We start from the raw sequence: 16134 nt of genomic DNA on the forward strand, positions 1-16134 counted from the left end.
CTGACATTTTTGTCTCTGAGATACAACCAACCGTTTGTGATCACTAAGTTATTTTAGTTAAAATGGAAAATATTGCAGATTGCCTCCCCCACAGTGCTTTCCATAATGTGCAAGTATGCCCTGCAGCCTAAAAAGTGACCTGTAAATACCAATAAATCTGATTTTTTTTATATGCTTGCTCTGTGATTGTCATCTTTATTCTGTCATCAATACACGGAGAGTAATTTTCCTGAAACTAGGATGCAATATAAGGCCAATAACTCAGTAGGTAGTGAAACCAAGATTATTGTGACAACTCAGGTTCTATCCCCGAATTCACCAAAGGTAGTTCCCCACCAGTCCTCACAGGTTCACTTTAAATGCTTGGACATGCAGGCACCTCTAGGTGCATACTATTAGGGTCCAAGAACAAGGAGAAATATGGAGGCTATCCTTTAATAATTCTTACTCTGCAAAAAATAGCTGTCTAACTATCACACTGATCATCGAGCTTCAATAGCTTTAGCAATCTGTAAATATTTTCCAGGTCAGTGGCTCAAAAATTATTGAAGCCCATGGGTCAGAGTAACAGTCAGGCAACTAGTAAAGTTTATTGTCATGGTTGTTTCCATGCAGCAATAGCATCTGTTACCTATTTCTGGGATGCAGTCCTGAGTATTGCACGTTTCTCTGTCTTCCGGTTTAAGTTCTGCTTCACATTTGTCACTGTGTGACATGTCATCTGCCAGGCATCGGACCTCACGAACCCGGAAACCACCTTCACATGATTTAGAGCACTAGAAAAATCAAAATAAGAAGAAACACATTAAGTCAGAGTTTCACAAAGTCAGTAAATGTTGGCGTGTTCACTACTGTTAGAATGCTGATTATTTCAACAGAATGTAACAACTTACCAAATGTTGTACAAAATACATGAATAAAGATAGAGTGAAAGTGTTGTGCTTAAAGTCAATCAAAATGTGATACAACAGCTGTTGTTGCTTTAAAGGTGCAAGCCCAGGGCTATCATTCTGATACCGCTGGTGAAATGTGTCAGAGAGTGAGTCATGTCCAGTGGGTGTGATGATGCTTCCCAGAAAGCTTATGGAGTTTGGGAAGCAAAAAACACATTGGTGTGTTGTATGCATATTTGTTTTTCTGAGAGTGTTAAGAAAAGCAATTGAAATCTCATTTTCGGCTTCTGTGAGTGCCTTTTGACAACAATTCTGCCACCCACTCATGCCCAATATTCTGCCATCCAATTATGTTCTAAAACATGTTTTTTTTATAGCTGAAGGAATGTAAATGATGCACCTTTTCTTATTCAACACTACGATTGCTCAGGTGTTTTATTATCAAGTCCAACCCTCCCATTAAGCAGTTACTTTGAGAAAGTACATTGGCAAATACATTTTAATTTTACCAAAAACAATGAAAGGTGAGATTATGCAATAAAGTTTACTAAAATTCTTGCACTGTTTATAGGTTACTTTGAAGGAAATGTATTTTAATCTACAAGAATGCACTCTCACTTTAATAGTCTCTGCTATACAGCTGTGGCCAAAGGTTTTAAGAATGACACAAATATTAATTTTCACAAAGTCTGCTTCCTCAGTTTTTTATGATGGCAATTTGCATATACTCCAGAATGTTATGAAGAGTGATCAGATGAATTGCAGTTAATTGCAAAGTCCCTCTTAGCCATGAAAATAAACTTAATCTCATAAAAAAACCGATTCCACTGCATTTGTGAAGAAGGCTTCATGGTGCCCACGAAAGTCCAGCAAGCACCAGGACCATCTCCTACAGTTGATTCAGTTGTGGGATCGGGGCACCATTAGTGCAGAGCTTGCTCAGGAATGGCAGCAAGCAGGTGTGAATGCCTCTGCATGCACAGTGGGGCAAAGACATTTGAAGGATGGCCTGGTGTCAAGAAGGGCAGCAAAGAAGCCACTTCTCTCCAGGATAAACATCAGAGACAAACTTTTCTGCAAAAGGTACAGGGATTGGACTGCTGAGGACTGGAAAAAACCTGCTACCATCAGTCCATTGTCATGCTAACAGTAAAGCATGAGACCATTCATGTGTGGGGTTGCTTCTCAGTCAAGGGAGTGGGCTCACTTAAAATTTTGCTTAAGAACACAGCCATGAATAAAGAATGGTACAAAAACCAGCCTCCGAAAGCAAGCTTCTCCCAACCATCCGAGAACAGTTTGGTGATGCACAATGCCTTTTCCAGCATGATGGAGCACCATAAAGAATAAGTGATGACTAAGTGGCTTGGGGAACAAGACCTCAAAATGTTGGGTCCATGGCCAGGAAACTCCCGAAAACCTTTAATCCCATTGAGAACTTGTGGTAAATCCTTTAGAGGCAGGTGAAAAAACAAAAAACAAAAAAAAAAAACAAATTCTGACAAACTCCAAGCATTGCTTATGCAAGAATAGGCTGCCATCAGTCAGGATGTGGCCCAGAAGTTGATTGACAGCATTCCAGGGTGAATTGCAGAGGTTTTGAAAAACAAGGGGCAACACTGCTAATATGGACTTTTTGCATCAATTTAAATTAGTTGTCAATAAAAGCCTTTGATACTTACGAAATGCTTGGAATTATACTTCAGTATACCATAGTAACACCTGACAAAAAGATCGAAAAACACAGAAGCAGCAGACTTTGTGAAAATTAATATTGTGGCAAAAGAGACTGTACAGGTGAAGCCACATGTCAAACCCCCTAAATGAAGGTACGAACTAAAGAGTGCATGGCTAGGGGTCGCTGAAAGAAGATTGCCAAGGCAGACACCTGGCCCTTGATGGCACTCAAGGCCAACTTCTGCTCAACGCCCCATTGAAGAAAGAAATGTACGCTTTCAACGTATGATGGTATAGCTTGCTGGAAGTGGACTTCCTCCCCTACCCCATAGTTAGGATCACTGATCCAGACAAACCTCTCTACCTCAGTACCTGTATTTCAATAGCTAAGCCATTAAAACCAGCAACTGTAAAGCAGGATGGTAAATCAGCCCTTGGGACAACTAATCTTCTCTGAGAGGAAGCCCCCAAGGAATGTTTACAGGCCAGCAGACTGGTTGGACCCCATTATTCTTCAGGGGTCTTGTCTGCAGGTCCAGAGAAGCTAGCTCTATTCTTACCAGGCCAAGGTTTCTTGGTCCCAGAAGCACAAAATAATTTTCTATGAGCTGAAAAGGAGGGCCCCCATCTGCGACTTCTTAGACGTTGGTAGGAAGGTACCCCCCCCCCCAATGAGACCCTTAATGATGTCATCCAAGGTAGCCCCAAACAGGTGAGCGCCTTGAAAGTGCAGATCAGTGAGTGCTTTCTTAGAGGCTTGGATTGGGGACCAATTCTTAAGCCACAACACAGCACTAATCACCACTGCGTAAAACGGAAAGTTTGGACAGCACAGGAGCTGTATCTAAAGCCGCATCACAAAAACTGCAGCCCATGGACCAACTGGTCCGCTAAATCAACATACGCAGCGGAACATCCCCTATGCTCAAGTGGGAAAAAGACCTTGAAACCCAGTTTTCACCCCAGGTTTGGACTAAATCGTTTCAGGCAGTGTCTGCTGCAACCTATTGTACGAACCACTGGGACCTCGCCCAAAAAATAGTCTCTCGTTGGTACAGGACCCCAGTAATTTTGTCCAAGTTTATAGAGTCCTACTCACCCTTATGCTGGAGAGGTTGCGGACATCCAGCCAATAAATTCCATGTGTTCTGGTCATGCATAGGCATATCTAGCTACTGGAAACAGATCTTTTCAACCATGTCCAGCATCACGGGTATACTCAGACCCCCAGATCCAGCTCTGGCTATACTTCACTTGGGTATTCACGAATACCCCAGAGTGTTCCGCACTATTCTGATTCATATCCTACTGTCCGCAAAACTGGTAATAGCTAGACATTGGAAGAGCAATCTAGCTCCAAGCCAAACAGAAGTCCTGGCCCAAGTCAATCTTAATTTTCAATACGAGCAGCTGTTGGCTTTCCGAGTCAAAGAATCTATGTCCGACTTCAACGCCCAATGGGCAATATGGTCGACTTGGTATTCCAAACACAATGTAATAAGTTCAACTTGAATGTGTTGATGTTACTGTTCCCAGCCTACGCAAGTATAAGTATTTCCAGCCTCATCTCTGCAGATGATTGATATTTGTTATGATTGTATACCATTGTTCAAATGTATTTGTACCATGAGTGCGAAATGTTCCAAATGTATGTTTATCCTACAGTGTTCTTCTTCTTTTGTTTGTTTGTTGAAAATTCAATAAAAACTATTTTCAAAAAAAAAAAAAAACATAAGCAGCGGAAACCTGCTTACCCCCCAGGCCATGGCACAAAATTCAAGTTAGGGTCTGAGACACCACGGCTGAGGCTAAAACTGGCCGCAATGCCGAACCAGCCACAGCCTCCTTTTTCCTGTCATCTGGGACTTTAAAGGACAGGGATTCCTTTACTGGGATCATGGTAGCTTTATTCAACCTGGAAACAGAAGGGTCCACCACTGGTGGACTAGTCCACTTTTTTAAAAGTGATTCCTCAAAAGGGTAATGTACTGCAAAACGTTTGGGGACCATAAAGGGTAACTTTTGTTGTTCCCATTCCTTATAGGTAAACTTCTCTCACGCACTGAAGTAATAAGTGTGTCTACCAGCACTTTTTCATTCGCTGCTGCGACCATGGAGGAATCATCCTCACTATTGTGTGGATATGGGGGCTTGATATTAGGCCCCCTAGACAGGCCATGTCCACATCGGCATCAGACTCAGAATCAGATAAATTAGACTGAGCAGGGGAAGGCAGAGGACAGTTCCTCTTGGGCCTTTGCCCACACGCCACTTCCACCCAGGATACTAAGGACTGCAGGACCACCGTCAGCAACCACGGGAATCTGAGGTTCCAAGGGACCTGCCACCTCCATGAGGGGGTCAGTGGGGGAGATGTTACCCTGGGGCTCCATAAGGAAAGGAAGACCTTGAGTACAAATGATCTTTTGGCACCACTAAAGGATCCCCCCAAAGCTCAGGGTAACTTATCAGCAGATAGAGAGATAAAAGGCACCTCCAAGGAGCACCAAAAATTCAGACCCAGCAACCCATAGATGCCATCTGCCTCAAATATTCCAGGACAGGAAGAGAAGACTGAGGAGGAAGAGGAGGAGCTCCAGACTCTCCATGATATTCCGGCGTCTCCAGCGTCTTGCCATCTAAAGGAAAATGGCTGTCACAATGTCACTAGGCTACACAAGCATGGCCGCCAGCCGGAGACCAGTCAAACCAAGGGAAAATGGCCACCACGACATCATTGGACTTTCCAAACATGGCAGAGGATGCTGAAAGCATGCTGCCAAGGAACACTCTGCCTTCCAAACCGCTGCGCCCTCTGCAAAGGGGATGCCCCACTAAAGGTACTGTACACCACTAGGCAGGCACAACATCTGCACTGGAGACCTCAAAAATGCACCATACTCACACACAGTAGGACATGCACCTAAGGATATCTGCTGCACCCTCTGCACTTGAACGCCCCATACCACCAGGGCAAAACACCCCTAAATGAAAGGGAAATGGCAGGGGAGACCCCCAGAGGTCTCTGCCATCTGCCCTGGGACCCCCACCAGTCCACGGGGGAGGGGGGAAGCCCACTCAACTCTGGGACTTTTGGATGGGAGGAGGGCAACTGCAGGCAGGTCCAACTATCCCAAGAGGGTACCAGCGTCCACCCCAAGAAACTGCCTAAAGGGGAGAGGGGGGACTGTAATTACCCTTCCATGGTTCGGGTAATTCTCCAGAGAGAACTCCTCACCACCGAAGTAGGGGAGATGGCGACCAAGGAAACGCTGTGACTCAGACAAGCGCCAGTCATGTGCGACCCTGTGAGACGTTTAACTCGCGGGCCAGCCTCTATCTGTAAGGCTATGTCATGGCTGTGGTCAACACGTGCTCACTGGCAGGGCTAGGGGGACCACTGGATCTAGCTTATCCAGCTCGATGTCCAGCCAGTAGCTCGGTAGTTGATTGTAGATCTAACAAGGGAAAAAAACACAAAAGATGCATGGAAGAAGAAAAAATTGCTAGGACCAGAGATCCCAGCAGGGAGCCTAGGTCCTAACTCCTGACTACATATATTAAAACTGATTACCTAGAGCAGAGGGGGGTTATATACCAGCTGAGGGTGGCCCATGGGCATAGCCAAGTGTTTTTTGTTCTGTCTAGTACTACGCCTGGAGGAGGCAATATAACCCAGTATTTAAGATTTATGGAGCACTGTGTCCGTCGATGAATGAAAGAGAAATTTAGCCATGGCTGTACACACATACGCCATTCAATGCCTGAGCTGAACTTCTGGATTGCATAGGGACTCTAAAGATTCAGCACACACACTACAGCTGTGTACATGTGAAAAAATACTTCCCTCACTGAGTTAGAGGTTTGGATGAAAAACAAAACATCTTGATCCCATTGTGATCTATAACTTAAATACACAAACCCAGTTTGATGGACGCTCGACTATAAACATAAGAGCATCAGCACTGTTTATCAAACACTAAGCGGTTTACTTGTTTTTTAGTAGATGTCTGTGAAAAAAAAACTTTAAAAGGCCTTCTAAAGGCATATACAAATTGCCATGAATAAAGAAAATATGAATAATTATTTAGAAATGTACGCAGGATTCCCATTCTTTCGTAGACCTTGAGATAACCAGCATGGTATTTTTGTGGTATAGCTAAGAATATTTTATTTAGTTTAATGTTACCAAGCAAAGCTCTAAAATGCTAAATGTCCTTGAATTGAAATTAGTCTTGTTCAAGTAAATAACTGTTTTATGAATTCTTCAGATTATACTCAGCAATTTTTAAATGCTGATTTTTTTTTTTTTTGTTAACCATTAATTTAAGGAAATAAAAAACAATATTAAATACCAATGCAATAGCTATATTTGTGTCTGGAACACTCCAATGAGAACATTATCATGAGATACTATAACAAACTAACTTAGGGTAACTTGTATGGCTTTGTGAATTGATTTAGCCATAACATAATACACCGACATGCATTAATTGCAAATTAACTAGATATGAGTGAACCAGATTGGGTACATGTTTTTAATTAGGCTTGTTCTTAGGTTTGTCAAAATACCAACCAATTGAAAAGCCAAATGTTTTTCAATGGAAGATAGTTTTGTACAAGTAAATAACAGTTTCATGAACTCTTCAGACTTTACCCAACAATCCTTAACTTTGTTTAACCGTATATCCAAACATATCCTGCAAGTGGCAATTACTATGTACATCATAGGCCCACCTGTTAACAGGGGCCATGAAATGGGGAGACTGACAATGGGAAACATATTATTATAAACTATATAACATTTGAAATGGACATGTCATATAATGTGAGGGATAGGCTGGGAGGTTATGTTGAGGTAGAAATATTATAACTAGCCAAAAACAAATCCACCTCTTTTATCATGTTTATTTTTTAACATGTATCCCTATATAAAACAGATACATTTTAACAGACTATAAGTTTTTAATATATGTGTAACTTAAAATGATACCAAATGCTATTTTTTTTTTTTGCTTTAAAATATAAAATATTTTATACTTACCTGTTCTGTACAACAATATTGCACAGTGAGGTCCCTTACCTCCTCTTCTGGAGCCATCCACCAGTGCACTTCATTCCTTCTTCTGCGAGCACCTTAGCAAACTGTGTGGCGGGGGAACTTTGGAAGCACGCTCCCGACCCAGACTGTGTGCATATATAAACTTACACAGTGCTGGTAAGCTACGCCTCTGCTCCCTCCTGACAGGGGTTTTATTATCAGCAGCAGGAGCCTATGGCTGCCTCTGCTGCATTTGTCTCCTGTGAGACGCTGCAGATGAGACAGTGCTGGACCGGTAAGAGGAGCCAAGTAAGTGTTTTGGGCTAGGACAAGTTGTAGAGCATTTTATAACGTAATGCACAGAATGCATTAATGTTGAAAACTGTTAAAAAGAATTTGTGATTAAGAGACTGTCCTCCTATATCTGTTTTGCATTTTGGAGTATCGTGCAAACCGCCCCTCACTCCTACTGATTTCTGCAATAAATCTGTAAAAAGACATCTCCTAGACTAAGCCTGTGTGTGAGCGGCACTGTTGTATGGGCATGGCAGCCTCTGAACATGTAAGCAAGACCTGGATCATATCAAGTAGCCCCTCCAGGGGTGAACGCTGACTGAAACTCAGTGCTGGGGAACTTTAAACCCTTGCAATTAGGTGGAGCAATAAGTTGCCTTAACCAACACATAAATCCCTGCCTAACAGAAGAAAACATCTCTAATGCTAACCAGGAAGAAGAATAAACACCCCAAGATGAAAAAAGGGGTCAGCCATAGTGAAAGTCACAGGCTGAAGTGACAGAGTTGTACAAAATATGAAATTTGTCCACCAAGGTCAGTATTGAAAAAAATTCCAAACTTGATCCTGAGTATGTAGCCCACCCTTTCCCTATAACACCAGAGACTTGCCTATATAAAAATGTTAATGCTCCTTGAAGGGAAAAAAAAAAAATCTACCCACTTCTCCTGGAATATTCTGACCAGCAGAGCTCAAAGTATATCAGCGGTAATATAGAGGTTGGCTGAGTGACTCAGTCACTATAAGCAAGACAGACTAACCCCAGGACTCTGTTTACTGCGGTTCACCATTTTCCGAATGCTGGCAGAGGAGGAGAACTGCTATAAGCTGCTATAAGCAGCTGTAAGAGCTTCTATGTTGAGTGTTGTAAGAGACTTTTTAGAAAGAAAAATGTCACCTGTGTGTTCCTGCACATTCCCACATGTTTCTGGGCATACACACTGACTCCTTTTTAGAGCTGCATCAAGTGCAGCTAGAGGAAAAAGGAGGAGGTGGTAAACTTAAAATAATGGTTTAGGCTAAGCAGAGCACCATTTCCTAAAGCAAACACAGGTATAAACTCTTCTCCTATATAGCTTAAATAGAAAATAAAAAGCAAGGCGTATTCATGTGGCCATTAGGGGATAAGCTCCTAGTTTATTCCGGGCACAGGCTTGGCAGAATTTTCTTGTTCAGGCATTTGTCCAAACACTGGACTTCCCATTCAGCAGGAGCCAAATATCATAAATAGTAGCATTTTTTTCTCAGGTTTTTATATGACAGCTTCCTTCTTACACTCTCGAGGTTGTTAAAGTAGTGACGGTTGCTAGCACCCCACACGTCCATACCAGTAAGTGACATCATCCGACCCAATTCATTTACTATCCAGGAATCTCAAATCATGTAAACAAGAGGGTCAGGACAACCATCACATTTGAGGGAAGTTGAAAATGAACCTGTGGCCAGACTATAGGCATTTAGGTATTTACATATTCTTAAAGTGTATGTAAACCCACAACCTATTTTTTTGTTTGTTTTGGATAGAGTAAGGAAGGATTGGGACATTTGTCAATGTTTTTTTTTTTTTTTTTTCTGTTTGAGTCCCTACTGGGAAGATTCATCTCTCTCCATTTGTCCTGATGACCATGGCCATTGAGACAAGGTGAGGGGAAATTCAAATTGTTCAAATTGTTGTCAAATCAAAAGACAAGGGAATGTCTCCTCATTGGTACAATTGTTCTGGGGAGAATTGTCTAAAAATGGGACACAGGCAACACAAATGAAAATGACAGTAGTAATGAGCAAATTAAACAAAGTCCACTTCGCAGGATGTTTGCCAAAGATTTGAAAACACACCCCGCGGATCGTACTTGAACCTCACTGAAGTTAACGGGAGCCAAATATTTTTTCCAGCCTTTTTCAGGGCCAATTTACAAGCTTTTGGTCAAAAGAGCATGAATACCCAGGCACTGCCGTGGGGGGCATCTACTCATTCATTATACTCTTTTAAATACTATTCAGTGGGGGCAGGGTCTTTGAACAAGGCTTATATTAAAAATACACAGGTTTGTAAAGAAAAAAAGAAAAAATGATGACTATTCGAATGGCAGAGGTGGCCCTGGCAACTTATATCGTGCAGTTTAGGAATGGATCGAAGCTGTCATGTGTAACACCTTCCGCTTGGCCTATAGTAGTTTGATGGCCAAGTGGGCCTTTATTCCTTCTGAAAGGAGAAGGGTCCACTCAGCAGAGTGATCTCACTGGCTGTTTTCACCGAACACAGCTGATGATTGATCACTATACTGGCCCGCTGCTAGTATCATGTGATCACTGTGACCATTCACAGCAGATCATATGACAATTGTAAACAATGGATGGCTTCTATTCATGCCATCAATTGTATATAATTGTGTTGCTAGCTGTGGTCACAGTGATCACATGGTACAGACAGGGCCAATCACAGCCTATCTTTACCATATGATTAGCTTTGGCCAACTACAGCTAACCACAACAAAAGACACTGAGTTCACACTGTTGCGAATTACATGCGGGTTTCCCCGCTTTCAATTTGCATGGCAGGAGACTGTGCCTGGTTTCACACAGCTCCATGTCGGCTGCGGAGCGGCTTCCAGAAAAGTCCTGTGCGTCTTCTGGCCTGTTTGAGGTCCAAATCCAGCCACAAATTCAGGCCTGAAACTTTTCACGGGGATGCAATGGCCCCCCTACCGCAAGACGTTCCGAATTCAGTGTGAACCCAGCCTGAATGAATCAGTTTCAATTCAGTAAAAATGGTTGCTTATACCAATGAAATTCACTGGTATAAACAATCATAATGTATGAAAAAAAATCCTGATCACTTCCCTAGAGCAGTAGAGTGTTACTGTTGGTAACGGTGTATAGCTCTGATCACAGTGTATTAAAAAGCAAATCATTAAAAAAAAAAAAAAAAGGAATAACATTTTTTATTTATTTATTTTACACACTGACAATCAAGGCCACACCAGTTATAGGATAATGATGAACTGCAGACACTCTGTGGGGTTGATTTACTAAAGCTGGAGACTGCAAAATCTGGTGCAGCTGTGCATGGTAGCCAATATTTACCTGTTCTTTGCTATTAATGACACTACTGATGTTACCGACTTATGTAAATCAAATAGCCCAGGACATTGACCTGTTCTTTGCTGTTAATGACACTACTGATGTTACTCCTTTTTGCCTTTGGGAAGCACATGTTGTAAATATGTCATTCATGGTACCTTCATTAAGTTAGGATCCCATTGTAAGAATTTGTTTTTACAAATTGATTCCAAAAAATCTCAGGCGCAAATGAGAGGTGACTAACTGCAACAACAGAGAGATAAATTAAACTCTCTTCTTAATGATAAAGCTAAAGCGAAACTTGTTCGATGTCGAAGAGCTTTTTCCAAATTAGGGAATAAGTCCAGTAGAATGCTAGCTAATGCTCTGCGAATCCTTAGGGTCAGAAATTATATCTGGCACATTAAAATGACGAGTGACACCCTAGGCAAATCGGCAAAGAAAATTGCTTGTGCGTTTAAGGAATATTATGTGGCCCTTTATGATCTTGAGGCACAGACTACCTCCCCCTCACAGGAAGATAAATATTTGGAGGCGTGACAATATCTCCTGGGTATAATGGATGCCAACGTTACCTAAATCGATCATTTGGGACTTAGATGCTCCAGTCTCGGTGGAAGAGTTTGGAGGAGCATTGGCCTCGTCAAAGACAGGGAAGGCTCTGGATGGAGTGGATGGTTATACCTTGCTCTACTATAAGACTTTTGCAGATAAACTGGCTCCCCGGTTTGTGTAGACATATAATTCTCTTAGGGATGGTCAATCATTGCTGAGTGACAGTTTGCAGGTTGACATAGCAGTCATACCGAAAGAGGGGAAGGACCCAACAGTCTTTTCTAGCTACTGGCCCATATCGCTGCTGAACATCGATCTGAAAATCACTACAAAGATTCTCGCTCCTAGGTTGACACAGCATATATCAACCCTTATCTACCCTGATCAGGTGGGCTTCACACCAGGGAGGGAAGGCAGGGATAACATACAATGGGTAATTAACTAAATACACTACTCTACCAGGCGTCATATACCCCTAGAGCTTTTATTTGCGGATGAAAAGAAATCATTTGATTGGGTAGATTGGACAATTTTAAAAACAACTTTAGAATATATAGGCCTTGGAGATGAGGAGATGTGCAATTGGATTTGCACACTTTACTCTGCTCCCTCTGTATAGGTGAAGGTTAATGAAGCTATTTCAGAAGTGTTTCCCATATGGAATGTCAACCGACAGGGTTGCTTTGATCTTTATACTCACTTTTAAACCCTTTCTACATAGGGTTAGGGCCCATCTAGATATAATGGGCATGTCAACGAAGGGGATGGTACATATATTGACCTCTTAAGCGTTAGTATGGTTCACTTTCGAACTTTAAAGTGAACTGCTCAAAATCAGAAGCAATAGGGTGAGCATAAATGCAACAGCTAAACATCATATACTGAATATACCCAATTTCATTTTAAGTGGACTGACTCACATTTCCGTTACCTAGGCACAAATATTCCAAATAATTTATGTGAGGTCTTCAAACTTAATTTTTCTCCAATGGCCTGCACATCAGTTCTCATGAGAATAGACAAGGAATTGTTCCCCTGGTTTGATCATAACAACATTATTAAACTGAACGCTATGCACCACCTAGTATATTTATTGCAGTCCCTACTGATTAAAATACCTCAGGGCTTCTTAAAGGACCTGCGTGCCAGGTTTCTAAAATTTATATGGGTGGGTAAGACAGCAAGGGTATGTAAATCTATCCTGGCCCTTTCCAAGACGTAAGGTGGTATCAGCTTCCCCAGCCCTCTAAAATGACACTAGGTAGCCCATTTGTCTAGAGTAGACTATTCGATTGGTGTGCCCAACAGGAAAAGAAACCATGGGTATACTTGGAACAAGAGACCCTGGGTATACCGTTCGCTGTACTCCCTTGGACTTCAGAGACTGCCACTCTGGCAGCGTTAATTCAACAACCCCTGACTGGAGTCACCCTCCAGACTGTTAGATCTGTTTTTAAATATACTATACTTCTTGCCTTTTCCTAGCCCTTTTATTCCAATTTTGGAATCGCCGACTTTTAAACCTGCACTTAATCATCCACAATTTGACATACTCATTCTTCGGGGTACCTTCCGAATAACACATTTTGTTCAAGCACACTGACCTATGACGAGTCTTGAAATTACAAGTAACTTTTCTCACACACTAGACTTCCTCAGTTGCGCCAAGGTAAGTGCATACCTCAGTTCTTTGCAGGGGGAGTAACTTAGGATCAGAGACCCTTCTTCGGTCGAACAGACATGTCTTGCAGGGGAACCCGTGAGACACTCTGTGGGGTTGATTTACTAAAACTGGAGAGTGCAAAATCTGGTGCAGCTGTGCATGGTAGTCAATCAGCTTCTAACTTCAGCTTGTTCAATTAGGCTTTGACAAAAAAAACCTAAAAGCTGATTGGTTTCTATGAAGAGCTGCATCCCATTTTGCACTTTCAAGTTTTAGCAAATCAACCCCTTTGTCTTATTTGTACTCTTCGTTGATAGCGGTTAGTGCCCCACAGGACCTCCTTTTTCTATAACAGAGGGAAAGATACCTCAAATTACTTTTCAAACTCAAAAGGAAAGAATTTTATTAATTGTCCATAAGTCCTCAGTAGTGAGCAGATATCAAGGAGGAGGATAAAAAACTCCTTAAAAGAGGTTATCGAACCTCGGCAATGTTAGATAGTACGTTCACTTACAAATCCAAACTTATTGGCACTGTCAGGAATCCGAGGGTACCCCACTTCATATTTTTAGGGAATGCCTGAAGTTGAACGATTTTTGGGACATGGTTGAATGAATGGTTAAAGTCCTAACCGGCATGTCTCTTGAGAAGAACCCAATGGTATATTTACTCCATGATATATCTTTATCTTGGAAAAGTTCAGTTCCCCCCGAATAAAGCTCATTGGCTGGCTAGAATCATAGAAATTCAGGAAATGGAAGATCTTACTATGTCAATGAAGGAGCAGAGTGAGAAATATTGGAAGATTTGGACCCCATTTTTTATTTACAAAGTCCAATCCCCCCGGCCTCACAGGAGTCATTGCTTTGATCTTTGTTTAGTTGTCCGGGACCTCAGCTGGGTGGCCAAGCAAAGAGGATTACTCGTCTCCCTATTCTATATCCTGTTATTTTTCCCCTTCTTGCTTTTGTCCCATGATCCCTTTTGTGTCACTCCATTTACCCCCTTCTCTTTTCTTTTTCCTTTTTTTTTTTCTTGCTTTCTTTTTCTAAAAGTTTTTTATTCTATTTTTGTAATATTTAGAAATGAAAACATTTTTGGTTACAGCATCTGCCAAGACTTTAGGCAGTATGCTGTGCAGCAGGGTTACACATGTCCTAGATTTCTACATTTGTGTAATTTTGATGTACAGATGCAATGTGTATACACCTTTTGGTCTTTTGACTAAATTGTGTCTCGTTGATTGCATACATCCTTGATTCTGTAACTTTGGTGATGTGGCAACATTGCTTCTTATATACAAATAAAGAATTAAATAAAACTCCATACAGGGCCATACAATGCCCAACAAGGCCATATGTCCTTACCATGGGGGAGGTTTTGTGTTTATGGGGATAATGGCCTCATCCCGATATCTCTGGCCTGGTGCATGTGGGCCCCTCTGATATCTAACCCCATGTGAAGGTGTATGAGATTTATGGGACCCATTGCTCCTTCACAAAAAATTCCAAATAGTAAATAAAACACTTTCAATAGAGCCAAAGCACGCCCTGGAACAGATGCTCTATATGGTAACACACCCAGATCTCAGTCCAATACTGTTAAATGTATTACCCGTTATTCAGCCCATGAAGCAACCTTGAGGTCTCTATTTTCACGTCATTGGCACCTATTAACTGAGGAATACACTCTATCCAAGTATGTACGCCCTAGTCCTGAACTAGTTTTCAGAAGAGCGGTTTAATTGAGGGACTCAATGACTGCCTGTCATTACCAAATGCCTTCCAGCCATGCCTTAGAACCCAATGGCACGTACAGATGTGGCTCTTGCCAACGATGCCCGTGGGTTACTGAAGGCACAGGCATTTTCCAATCTGGGGTACGTTACGTTGAATCTCAGCACACACAAAGCTTTGTGTGTGCTGAGATATAACGTAACATCCTCCGGATTGGAAGCCCCGACAAGGAAAACACCGGAGCCTCAAGGGGGTACGGACCACTGTCACAGAGGAGTTAATTGACCTATATATGCCATATATGTGGAGAGTCTTCATGATCGCTGGGTCTCTTTGATTCATCTATCAACATATTTGTCTTATCCCAAGCAATCTCCTTACTGGTACCATGAAAGTCCCATTTGGCCTCCATTACCCATCCAGTCAATTTTGCTACAAAACACATAAGTTGTTGAAATTTGGTCATGACTATACTTGGTGAATATCACCCAAGCTGTCATGTAGTAATAGCACCACTAAATAATGACTTCCAGCTGCAGCAGGTAGAGACTTGTGTGGTCAGGCAAACTAGCCAAATCTGGAAATTTAGTTCACCCATTTAGCAAACTGACAGCAGCTCAGGTTCAGCTAAAACTCTTGTGGGTTATGTGATCACCATGTTAGCTCAATAAAGCCATTCATCATGATGTCAGTATTCAACAAAAGATAATTGTAATTCAAAATACAAAAACACTTCTATACCCAATATTCACCATAATAAGATATTCTAGTTTGAGAATAGTAACTATATGGCCTAATGGCAGATTTGTTCAGAGGAGTCATCTTCTGAGCCTAGTTAATTGAATGTCCTGTTATATAGTCTGAAACATGTAATACATGAGGAATTTGTAAAAAAAATGTGCAAACTAATATTGTTTTTTTCTCACCAATGACAGAATATCTGGCACAAGTACTTGTTTATACATCTGGTGAAAAATTTTTTTTTAGAAACCTACCGTACTCCATTCTGTGTAAAACCATTTTGCACCACAGGATTTGAGATGGCAAGACTGCTGATTTGGTAGTTTCTCCAAAAAGGAACATTCATGCGGCTTCACCACAGTGAACCCCTCCGCAGTCTTTCTAATACAAATTACATCTCTTTGTTGGGTTCCAGAACCACATTCAACTGAGCACTGTACAGAAAAAAAAACA

General features: G+C 41.7%; 1 protein-coding gene across 2 annotated transcripts in view; it reads right to left on the reverse strand.

The window, feature by feature from the left end:
* The window catches only part of THSD4 (thrombospondin type 1 domain containing 4), a 997759-nt gene that overhangs the window by 3095 nt on the left and 978530 nt on the right, over positions 1–16134 (reverse strand). For both annotated transcript variants that reach the window (XM_082253070.1, XM_082253071.1), the window contains 2 exons: positions 15936–16115; positions 632–776 (listed from right to left, as the gene is read on the reverse strand). In XM_082253070.1, coding sequence (XP_082109196.1) covers positions 632–776; positions 15936–16115 — 325 coding nt within the window. The remainder of the gene's footprint in view (positions 1–631; positions 777–15935; positions 16116–16134) is intronic.

Source organism: Pelophylax lessonae (assembly GCF_965119305.1).
Source record: "Pelophylax lessonae genome assembly, chromosome: 4".
NCBI classification, from domain to species: Eukaryota; Metazoa; Chordata; class Amphibia; order Anura; family Ranidae; genus Pelophylax; species Pelophylax lessonae.